Source organism: Zalophus californianus, chromosome 5 (genome assembly GCF_009762305.2).
Source record: "Zalophus californianus isolate mZalCal1 chromosome 5, mZalCal1.pri.v2, whole genome shotgun sequence".
In the NCBI taxonomy this organism is placed as follows: Eukaryota; Metazoa; Chordata; class Mammalia; order Carnivora; family Otariidae; genus Zalophus; species Zalophus californianus.
Window position 1 is genome coordinate 38,500,177 of NC_045599.1, and position 12,783 is coordinate 38,512,959.

A 12,783-nucleotide genomic window follows, 5' to 3' on the forward strand; every position below is an offset into this window, starting at 1 on the left:
GGAAACCTCTTCTTTACAGAAGAACTGTATCCAATAAATGTAAAAGAAATGACAAAATTAAGAACTCTCCTTATTATAAATATCAATAATAATAAATGGCAGAAAGATGATGAATGACTGCTGCCATTTCCTCAAAGTTTGTAGGTAAACAGGATATTCACGTAAGTCTCAAAATTATCACCCTATTAATTATAAAAGGGAAAAAGTACCTCTCCAATGGGGAAATCTGAAGATACCACTTTAACCAGAGATGGGAACACACCGACAATGTATCAATATGTCAATCCTGATGTGATACAATGGGAAACATTACCCATGTAGCCAAGCTTGTCAAGAATTTTAAATCTGAGGGGTGCATGGGTGGCTCAGTCGTCAAGCGTCTGCCTTCCGCTCAGGTCATGATCCCAGGGTCCTGGGATCGAGTCCCGTATCAGGCTCCCTGCTCGGCGGGAAGCCTGCTTCTCCCTCTCCCACTCCCCCTGCTTGTGTTCCTGCTCTCGCTATCTCTCTCTCTCTCTCTGTCAAATAAATAAATAAAATCTTAAAAAAAAAAAAGGAATTTTAAATCTGAATCTAATAATGAGAAAATAGACAAATCCAGATTGTGAGGCAAACTATTAACAATTGCCATGGAGTCTTCAAAAATGTTACTGTCATGTAACATCAAAAAAGAAAAGAAAGCCGAGAAATTGTCTGTTTGAAGGAAGTCAAGAGACATGACCACAAAATGTAATGCTTGATCTTTGATTAGATCCTAAGAGTTAAAAAAATATTATTGATGAGCTACTGGGAAAATTTTATTACTTCATTTTTATTAGGAAAGCTTACTACCTATTATTACTGCATCATGTTAAATTTCTTGAGCAAAATATGTGTATACACACACACATACACACACACACAAGTATAGTGATTATACAGGAAAATGTCCTAGATCTTAGGAATTACACGCTAACATATTAAAAGGTAAAGTGCCATGATCTGTGCAACTTACTGTGAAATGGTTCAGAATTTTTTTAAAAGTATATTCTAAATGCAGGGGCGCCTGGGTGGCTCATCGTTAAGCGTCTGCCTTTGGCTCAGGTCATGATCTCAGGGTCCTGGGATCGAGCCCCACGTCAGGCTCCCTGCTCAGCGGGAAGCCTGCTTCTCCCTCTCCCACTCCCCCCGTTTGTGTTCCCTTTCTTGCTGTGTGTGTCTCTCTCTGTCAAATAAATAAAAATCTTAAAAAAAAAGTATATTCTAAATGCAAAATGGTATCCTGGATTGGATCCTGTAATAGTAAAATGACATCAGTGCAAAAACTGGTGAAATCCAAATAAAGCCTATAATTTAGTTAATAGTAAAATACCAACGTTAACTGTTTAGTTCTGACAACTGAACCAAGGCTATATAAAATGTCTGTTAACATGAGGGGGAACTGTGAAGGGTATACAAGAACTATTGTACACAATAGATGCAACTTCTATATAAATCTAGAAGTACTCCAAAATAAAAAGTTTATTTAAAAAAAATGTGTAGAGAGAGAGAAAGCAAAGGTGGCAAAATGTTAGCAATTGGTAAATCTAGGTGATAGGTATATGGATGCTTATTGGCCAATTCTTTTAACTTTTCTGTAGGTTTAAAATTTGTCAAAATAAAATGTTAAAGCTACAGAAGGTTAAAAGTAAATGGATAAAGATATTCCACATGAATACTAACCAAAAGAAAACTGATATTATATTAATATCATAGCCTTTAGGCAAAAAAAATTTCTAAAAATAGAGGAACACTTCCCAACTAGAAAAAGTTCAATTTACCAGGAAGATAAGAGAATTTAAATTTATATGCACCGAATAAAACAGCATCAAAATATATACAACAAAACGCTGTCTGAACTATAAGAAGAAATAGGTAAATCCATGATCTTGGGAGATTTTAGTACACCTCTCAAAAACAAAGCAAGAAAACAAAACAGTAGCATACAGATATGAACAGTTCAATCTACAACTATGACCTAAAGGACATATACAGAACATTATGATTGCAGAATAAACATTCTTTTCAGATTCACACAGAACACAGAACATGTATAAAAACAGTTAGCTAAAGAAAAAAAAAAGATCTGACAGTATATGCTAATTAAATTGAATTTAAATTAAAAAAATTTTTTAAAGATGTCAGTTAAAAAAAACATATATAAAAACTGATTCATACTAACTGGGACACAAGCATGTCTTTATGGGAGGAGGCACAAGTAGGTTTCTGAGGTGCTGGTGTTGTACTGTTCTTTGACTGAATGGTGATTACATAGGTTTTGCTCTGTTGATAAATTGTTTTGTTGCTGTATTTTTGTTAATTTAATTGTTTATATTTTTTATATTTTGAGTGTATATTATATATTTCTTGTTACTCACTTTTTGTGTGTGTGCATATCTCACAACTTAAGAAGAATTAAAATCCTTTAGGAAGATACCAATCTCCTATCAATACAGTAAGTCCAATGCAGCTTGTTTTTCCTAAAGCAATTCAATTAACTGCTGTTTCTTCAGTTGAGCACCAGATGAAGCAATGGGCTTATGCTTACAGGCTTCCTTGTACAAAACTTACGTATCTTTAAACACAAGAAGTATATTCAGCCCAGCCAGATGCTCATTCTAAGACACCAAGGAATTGAACCTGCAAGAACAAAGGATCTATGAATCCCAACTCACATTAAATCTAAGGCAGCATAGCTTCATCAGCTCATCTAATAAAATAGGTAATCATCCACAATACTAAAATTATTTTCCATCCTTCTTGTTTGCTTTCTGTTTTTGTTTTTTGCCACACACATATAGGTTAATCTACCTAAGTTAAACATAAGTGAGTTTGTATTTAGGCACCAGGAAAGATTACTTGATTTAGGGAATAACTAAGGCTATACAGATTGAGGGAGCAGCAAAAGAATCTAGAGGGCAAGCAACAAAACAGTGGCCCCATAGAAACCAACACAAAGGACATGATTATAGCCTATAATAATCTCAAGCCAATACATCCTGGATTTATTATTATTATTACCATTAATATTATTAATCAGTAACACCTACTGAAGGCTTACCATGTGCCAGGTACTATGTTATATATATGGTTTGCCTAGAATGTTTCACCTAAACATCTCATGCTAAGTCTAGAAAGTAGATAGATACATTATTACTTCCATTTTACAGACGAAGAAACTGAGGCTGAGTAATTGGCCAAAATCACCCAAGTAGCAAATGGAAGAAGTGGAAATCTAACCTAGCTAGTCTGACTTCAGAGCATGTAACTTTACCTGCTATGCTATGCTGCCAGCCCTTACCAGATAAAGGATGACTTGCACTTGACCTCTAAGGGATCTTTCAGTTCTAACATGAAATGACTTACTTCAGTCAATCTATGATAAAGCATTCAGTGTGGCCCAGTAATGTCAAACTGTTGCAAAATAAAGAAACTCAGTATCGGGGCGCCTGGGTGGCTCAGTCCTTAGGCATCTGACTTCGGCTCAGGTCATGATCCCAGGTTCCTGGGATCGAGACCCACTTAGGGCTCCCTGCTCAGCAGGAAGCCTGCTTCTCCCTCTCCCGCTCCCCCGGCTTGTGTTCCTGCTCTCGCTATCTCTCTGTCAAATGAAAAAATAAAATCTTTAAAAAAAAAAAAAAAGCAGCAGCAGCTCAGTATAATCTCTTGACTTAACCTGAAAAGTAGAACTCAGGTTCCTTACAGTCATCAGAATTGGTCTTTGCCCATACTGTCTTTTTTTTTTTTTTTTAAGATTAATTTGCTTGAGAGAGAGTGCGCGTGCATGTGAGTGGGGGAGGGATAGAGGGAGAGAATCTCAAGCAGACTCCCCGGTGAGCACAGGCGGCAATGCAGTCTCGATCTCACTACCCTGAGATCATGACCTGAGCCAAAATCAAGAGTCAGATGCTTAAGCGACTGAGCCACCCAGTCTTTGCCCATATTGAACCCCTAAAGAAATGAAAATATTTTTCTCTAGTGTCAGTCAATGCCTAATATTCTTCCACATATGAAGCAGAATAGCACAGATAACATCAAAAGACATTCCACAGGAGTAAAACAATAAATCTGCAATACAGTAGACATGATCTTTAAACACAACTGGACTTCAGACAAATCTAACAAATGGCAGATTTCTGGGGGGGAAAATCCTCTCCTATACCTCAAAAGGAAACATACTGACATTTTTGTGTTAATCTGAAAGACTAGAAGCTTCTGGGAAATAGCAATAGTTTGTTGTTTTTTTTTTTGAAGTTATTTTTTTCAAGATGTTATTTATTTATTTGACACAGAGAGAGAGAAAGAGAGAGAGAGAGAAACACAAGTAGGGGGAGTGGGAGAGGGAGAAGCAGGCTTCCCGCGGAGCAGGGAGCCCGATGCAGGGCTCGATCCCAGGACCCTGGGATCATGACCTGAGCCGAAGGCAGACGCTTAACGACTGAGCCACCCAGGTGCCCCGTGTTTTTTTTTTTTTTAAGATTTTTTTTATAGCAAGTTTGTTAGAAAGAAAAAAAAAGTGTGGTACAAACTACTTCTCTCAGAGGTCCCAAGAAAGAAAAAAAAAATTTACTAGGTTCAGGAATCCAAGATGACTTGGTGTAACTATGATTACAGAATTTGATGGTTAGAAATGAAGTCTACTAAGGTCCAGCCTAAGGTCCTTATACCCAATCTGTAGACACAGAATAGTCACATCCCCAGAAACCAGGATATATCTCCAATCTGCATGAGTTTAATGAACCAGATAGATAATTGTATCACCAATATCTGCCCCTAGCCCATTTTCAGTGAGATGAATTTTCTTGCTCATGAGGTCCACGTGGAAAACAGCATGCTCAGAAATGGGGGTCTTCCCAGTGTGCTCTTTTCCCAGGACAGGAACTCGCCGAGGCCCCAACAGTGGATCATCAAATCTCATCAGCTTCACTTTAGAAAGGTCTATAGCAAAAAAGATGATCAATATGAGCATTTAATTAGAGTCACTGCCTCAAACCCATGCCTGAGCCTGACAATTCAAACTTTAAACACACTGGTTGTTTATCTAAAAGATATTTTCATGAAATTATTAAATAAGACTCAATCTCAGAAAGCAGAGCTAAATCTAACAAATCCTCCTGTTAGCTTCTACCCAGATCAAAGATTCAGAGGCAGAGATTCTATGTAACACCTCACCTTGAATTATAAACCACAAGGAAGGATTGAGTATATTTTTGAGCATTATCCTATATGGTTTCTCAAATCACTTTTTATATGCTTCAATTAACCAATTTTCAAAACATCTGTAAGTCTAAAACTTCTTTCTCTTTCTTGTCTTGGTTCCTGGGATACATTAGAACTGCGAGAGTTGTAGCTTTTTTCAAAAGATACTTCTAGAGAAAGAATTACTGCTCTAAGAAACAGCATTCCAGTTCCTTGGTTTGCTCCAAGGATGAAACGTGTTTGTATTACCAAGCTGATGAGAGACAAGGAGAGACAGAAAAGGACAGGGGAAAGGGCACAGCTTTCTGAGTTTTGAGCTTCTGGATGCACTCCAACCCTGCCCTGCTTGAGATTTTCCTGATCTGCTCTTGTGCGAGCTGATAAGATGGCTCCTGGCAAAGAAAGCACTTGGCCCTTGAACAAATTTATGATCCAACAATCCTGCCAACAACTGAGCCTGAAAAAAAATTTATTTATTTCAGCAATTCTGAGGCATCCCAACATCAAATGCTTTTATTTTATATGGTAGAAAAACAACATAAGTGACTACAAATGCTGATTCTGGGTTTATATCTCACTCTACGTGTAGCATGGTTAGTTATACTTAACTCAATCCGCAGAAATAGAAGGTATTTTCTGAATTAGTTTGCACCCCTTTCTAAAGCAGATTGCTAGGTGGTCCATGAGCTACGCTCCCTCATGCTGCCTTGAGAGTATGAAGCTTAGCATGGGAGGGATAAGAGATAAAAGCAGACATTAACGCAGCTGGTGGCTATGCCAGGAGTACAAGTTATCCAGGCATTATATTCTCTTTGGGAAACAAAGACTGAAAGACTGTACGTTTAGTGTAGGGATATTGAAGCTTACAGAATAATTACCCAAGACTACCATGAAGGAAAACCTGGCCGGAGAGTCTTATTTGGGGGAAAAAATATAATTTATTTTAACAGCTATTACATTTCAACATGCACGCTGGTGATACTAAATATTTTGCTATGGAAGCAGTGTGAAGTTCTGCCAGTAGATTTTATGCGTGAGGCCTTTACTGCAGATCTGTACCCCCCACTCCCACCCCCGCTCTCCTCTATCCTTCTCTCTCTCTCTCCCCCTTCCTCTCTAAAACAGAACTCCCTCATCATTCCCAGCAATTCTGAATCAAATTATTCAAAGAAGCCTTAATACTCAATCAGGCATCTAAATGACAAAACATATTTGATGTTTCACCATGTTGCTCATTACTGCCAATAATTCTTGGAGCTTTCTTAGTGGTTTTACTCTCTTTTCTTATTGCAGACCTCTCTTATCATTGAAAATGCAGAAATTTAAGTCTGCAACTACACAAGAATTAAGGCACTTAGAGAAAAGATGAGACTAACTGACAGTCCCTAGGGATTGATAATGTGAAATGCAGCCTTTCAACCCCATGTTATCAGTTCATACGCGGCATGGGCTAGGAGTGATTTAAAGTCATTATCATCAAATAGTTGCTCAGTGGCCTTTGTGGAGAGAAATGATGGTTACACTCCAGTTCCTCCTGGACCTAGATCATAATCACCCTCAATGCAATTGGCACTAATTGGACGACTTACTGGCTATTGCAGCAAACAGACTGAGAAATATGTTACTGAATTTCACTCCCTTCCCATCTCATACACTCAATATACTTAGCCCCCTTATATATCGAAGCATCCGGAGGGCTTTTGGAGAAGTCTCAAGGTTAGAGCTCTTCTGCAGATACTTGAAGGAGTATCAATTTCAAATTCCACCCTAACATTTCTATCCATTTTCGAAAATTCACAGCAGCTACGAACATCAAACTTAAGTACTTTATAATATTATTCACAGCTAGTATGACAAAGAATGTAAGAATTATACCGTAGGCTTAGTGAGAAAAGACGAGATACAGAAAACACATTTCAGTACAATTCTGAAGAACCTCGTCAGTCCTGTATCTGAGCATATTTAAAAGGGAGGCAGTTGTAACATTACAAAATACAATTTCCAATATAGGAAAACATATTACATGCTACAACTTCATCATAATCCTACCCAGTGGGTCCACAGAACTATCTATTTTTTTTTAAAGATTTTATTTATTTATTTGAGAGAGAGAATGAGAGATAGAGAGCACGAGAGGGATGAGGGTCAGAGGGAGAAGCAGACTCCCCGCTGAGCAGGGAGCCCGATGTGGGACTCAATCCCGGGACTCCAGGATCATGACCTGAGCCGAAGGCAGTCGCTTAACCAACTGAGCCACCCAGGCGCCCAGAACTATCTATTTTCTTTAAAAGCCACCACAATGTTCTTCAAAGGTAAGAGTTCTTCCTATTACAAAATCTTCTCATGACCGAGTATATGCAATACAGAAAAACCAAATGGAAGGCCACAAGATGGCTTCCTTGTACGTTCATATTTCAAAGTTTTCAAATTCTGCTTTCTGTGGCCTGAAAGTTCTAAGGATGGCACTACCCGGTTTACCAAGAGAACATGATATATGTCTATAACAACATGGATGAACCTTGACATTTTGCTAAGCAATATAAGCCACTTATTCACTGTTTCATGATTCCACTTATACAAGGTATCTAGAATAGTCGAATACAAAGAGACAGAAAGTAGAACAGTGGTTACCAGGGACTAGAGGGAGGGACAATGGGGAGGTGTTATTAAATGGGCACAGGGTTTCAGCATGGGATGATGAAAAAGTTCTGGAGGTGAATAATGTGATGGTTGCACAACAACGTAAACGTACTTGATACCACTGAACTGTACACTTAAGAAGGACTAAAATGGTTAATTTCATGTTATATGTATTTTACAATTTAAAAAAATGTTTACAAATGAAAAATCCCTAGCCCTAATATGCTGCTTCTACACAGCAAAACATGAGAGCATCCCTCCCGCTGGCATGCCCTTCCCCCTTCCCCCTCCCAGGTATAACTTCCAAGGTCGCATCCAAACAGTTATTTTCTCTGTGATTCATTCCTGATCACCATAGCGGGAAATAATCTCACCTTCTTCTGTGTTATCAACTTTATCTATATCTCCCTTACTGTACACAGCAGCTCCTCCTTAGATTGTGATCATGTACTTGAATAGCTCAGGGCCCTACTCCTTCACTAAATGCAGCCTCCTAATGAACAGTACTTTGTGGCGTCCCTGAAGCCTTAGTACATAGACAGGAGTCTCTACAATTATACTACATATGCTATATTGAGAGTCTCTCAAGAAATGTCCACAGAAGATGCATGAATGACCTCAAGAGAACAAAAAAATACCTGTAGAATGAATTCCAAAGGACTATTTTAAGTCTTCTATGTTAATGTAATATTGCTGACCTGAATATAGTTCCATAAATTAGGTCACTGTCTTGGATTTCTAAATCTTTTCAGAAAATTTCTATACTGATAGAATGTGACCCAATCAACTCTTGATTGCCATCAAGAAAAGAGAGAGAATGCAAAACAGGGAATCTCAAGATTAATTTGTCTTTATAATTTGGAAGAAAAATAATAAAGAGATACACTAACTCCCTTCACACCCCCATCAACCTCAGACCTGGCTGAGTGATTAAAAAAAAAGAAGCTATAAATTATTATATTAAATCTAATCATGGAAGATCTAGACTAAATCTTGATAAGAAATTAAGATTATTTACATATTTTAGCTGGAAGCACATTGTTTAGAAGAAAGAACACAAGCTTTGGAGTCAAAAAGACCTGAATTTGAATTCCAGCTCCAGGATACCTGAATGAAATCTCCCTAGTCATTTAGCCTTTCTGAGCTCCATGTCATCATCTGTAAAAGGGAATGAAAATACCCTCTCCATTTTTAGGAAGTTAAAGGATCAAATGGCTAATAAATGACAGACACTCAACAAGTTTTACTGTTTCTCTTTTCCTTCCCCAGGAACACACCTAGTAGGAAGGTTAGTTTAAAATATTAAGTACATGTGTGCCTTCAATCTAAAAACCTCTAAGAGATAGAAATTGCTTGTTACAATTTGAAAGCTAGATGGAGACTTAGAAAAATATCTAATCCACTATCCTCATTTTACTGAGAGATCAGTTTAGAGTTTAAGTGACATGGCTAAGTCACCAAGCTACACAGCCACAATGTCCCAAAGAGAAAACAGGTTTCCTGATTCGGAGTCTAATACTCTTTGCACAACATGACACTGCTGTCCCTAAGCAGGCCAGTTACTCTTCTTTCTCCCCTCTGCTTAGAACTCATCCTATCCAACCAACTACTGCCAAATGTGCATTTCAGGGAAACCACCTACCTTTGATTCCTCGGTCCATTTTCATTAAACGCCTGATTACAGAATCACGGTTATCTCCTTGCCTGATTTCAATTTTGGTTGAGAAGTGGCCGTTGGATGGCTGGGGATTCACTAGGGAAACTGCCACACCAGGCTAGGAAAATAAAGAGAAAATGACTGTTATATGAAATTAAACTTGAATACTGCTGAGGAAGAGAAAATCTCTGCTCAATTTTTAATGCCCAATGAAAAATTTAATTCTGGTATTCTAAAATCAAGACCAAGGGATACTCAAATATAAAAGAAAAAATGTACAAAAGCTCATGCTTACAACCAAATGCCTAGATAAAAATGACTCTGAGTACATATATCAATACTGATGATGGATAATAACAGTAATTATATTTTCTCTTCTTCAACTCCCATCATTTATTGAATTTCCAGTGTGTACCAGGCACTGTACTAAGCAATTTATAGACATTATTCCTATATCCTGAAAGGTAGGTCTTTAAAACCCCTTTTCATAGATGAGAAGCTGAGAACCAGAAACATTAAAAAAAGTACTTCAAGGTCACATAGCCAATAAGAGGCAGAGCCAGAATTAAACTCAGTCATATACTATACTATGTCCTACATTGTATAAGCTATATAGTCAAAGACCCTGCTCATTATTAAGTGGAAAAAGTCAACTAAGTCTTATAAAAGACTTAAAGACATAGTAGCTTAATAGAACGTTTTAAAGTAGCTTGAAAGGAACTTATCAGTGGGGCACCTCGGTGGCTCACTTGGTTAAGCACCCACTCTTGATTTCGGCTCAGACTGTGATCTCGGGGTCGTGGGATGGAGACACTGGTCAGGCTCTGTGCTCAGCGGGGAGTCCGCTTCTCTCTCTCTCCCTCTGTCCCTATCCCATTTGTACACGCATGTGTGTGCGTACTCTCTCTGTCTCTAAAATAAACAAATCTTAAAAAGAAAAGAAACATTTGTATAGGGAGCTCTATTTCATGTATCTACCATGAGCTGAAGGCCTGCACTTTAAAAAGCCACCGTATTTTAATGTAATGAGAGTATTCATAATACGATGATAAATTCAGCAGATATTCATGACCATGATTACCTCATTCTTTCAAAATAAGCCTTTCCTCTTTGTTGCATTTTCAATTAAATGTGGTAAAAGTAATAGGATACTTATATATAAGTCCTCCGCTTCTCAAGAAAAGTAGGGCATTTTATGGGTTCTCACAATTGCACTCCACTGGGCAATGGATTTTTTTGAGACTAAATAAAGACAATCTCCCAAAACTCCAAAATCTGCTTTTCTTCACCAATACTGGCCAAAAAATAAGGGGGGAAAAAAAAGCAATTCTAGTATAGTGTAAGATGATTCATCAATCTGGTTTATGCCAGAAGTCAAAAAGTCTTGAATAACATTATCAAACCAAGACTCATCTAAAGTATGAAAGCTCCTCTTCACTGTTTCAGAAAAACATTACATTTCAATTTCCAGTCTATCTTTTAATAAAAGTCGGGTTTTGACACAAAAATAAACTCAAAACGGATTATGAACCTAAATGTGAGACCTGAAACTATAAAAATCCTTGAAGAGAGCAGAGCAGTAATTTCTATGACATCAGCTGTAACAATATTTTTCTAGATATGTCTCCTGAGGCAAGCGAAACAAAAGCGAAAATAAGCTACTGGGACTACACCAAAATAAAAAGCTTCTGTACAGCAAAGGAAACAACCAACAAAACTAAAAGACAACCTACTGACTGTCATTTGCAAATGACATATTTGATAAAGAGTTAGTACCCAAAATATATAAAGAACTAATACAACTCAATACCAATAATAACCACAATTAGAAACACAAATAATCCAATTAAAAATGGGCAGAAGACATGAATACATATGTTTCCAGAGAAAACATCCACATGGCCAACAGATACGTGAAAAGATGCTCATCACTCATCATCAGGGAAATGCAAATCAAAACCACAAAAAGATACTACCTCACACCTGTCAGAATGGCTAAAATCAACAACACAAGAAACAACAAGTATTGGTGAGGATGTGGAGAAAAAGGAACCCTTGTGCACTGTTGGTGGGAATGCAAACTGTTGCAGCGATTCTAGAAAACAGTACAGAAGTTCCTCAAAAAGTTTAAAATCAAACTAACATATGACGCAGTGATTCCACTATTGGGTATTTACCCAAAGGAAATGAAAACACTAATTCCAAAGGATATATACACTCCTATGTTCATTGCAGCATTATTTACAACAGCCAAATTATGGAAGCAGCCCGTGTCCATCAACCGATGAATGGATAAAGAGGATGTGTTATATACAGAATGGAATATTACTCAGCCATAAAAAAGACTGTCATCTTGTTATTTCCAACAACATGGATGGATCTAGAGAGTATAATATTAAGTGAAATACGTCAGAGAAAGACAAATATCGTATGATTTCACTCGTGTGGAATTTAAGAAACAAATGAACCAAGAAAAAAGAGACAAACCAAAAAAACAAACTTTTAACTATAGAGAACTAACTGATGATTGCCGGAGGGGAGATGGTGAGGGGACGGGCAGAAGAGGTAAAAGGTCGTAAGAGTACATTTATCATGATGAGCCCTGAGTAATGTATAGCATTGCTGAATCACTATATTGGATATCTGAAACTAATACAACGCTATATGCTAACTATACTGGAATTAAAATTTTTTTAAAAAATTCAGGTTTTAAAAAATCATATTTTGATTTTAAACCCATAATAACATCCGATGCCACCCACAAGAGCAAAGGAAAGTGAGCACAGTGCCAACCAGGGAATTAGAAGAGCTCAAACCCAGCTTCATTCTAACAAACCATGTGATCTAGACCAAAGCAATCACTTCGTGTCTCTGCACCTCACTTTCTTCCATCTTTAAATGATGGGCTTGGATGTAATATCTAAGGTCTCTTCTAGCTCTAAAATGCAATGATTCAGTGAGATTCTTTCAACTTACTTCTGTTCTAAAAACATTAAGTGGTTTCCCAGGACAGCAGTCTTCCCTGACTTTATCTTCTGCTTCGGAGGCAAACTTGACTTCTATGTGTTCTAGCTAAATAGGAGGGAAAATGAAAGTCATTAGTATCACTTACTATGATTGAAATTTATCATCACCTCATTTCCCCAAAGAGCAAAAACTAGGTTCTCCACTTAACATGAAATGATCTGTGCATTCTTCAGAAAACCAGCCAAGCACAGGACAGGACTGAGAGAGCACTCTGAAACTCAGCATCAAATGCTCCCATGGCA

General features: G+C 37.6%; 1 protein-coding gene across 3 annotated transcripts in view; it reads right to left on the reverse strand.

Moving 5' to 3' along the window:
• Positions 1–4,730: 4,730 nt before the first annotated feature.
• LARS1 (leucyl-tRNA synthetase 1) overlaps positions 4,731–12,783 on the reverse strand; it is a 70,235-nt gene continuing 62,182 nt past the window's right edge. For all 3 annotated transcript variants that reach the window (XM_027606543.1, XM_027606544.1, XM_027606545.1), the window contains 3 exons: positions 12,491–12,586; positions 9,500–9,632; positions 4,731–4,956 (listed from right to left, as the gene is read on the reverse strand). In XM_027606543.1, coding sequence (XP_027462344.1) covers positions 4,751–4,956; positions 9,500–9,632; positions 12,491–12,586 — 435 coding nt within the window. In that variant the 3' untranslated portion in view covers positions 4,731–4,750. The remainder of the gene's footprint in view (positions 4,957–9,499; positions 9,633–12,490; positions 12,587–12,783) is intronic.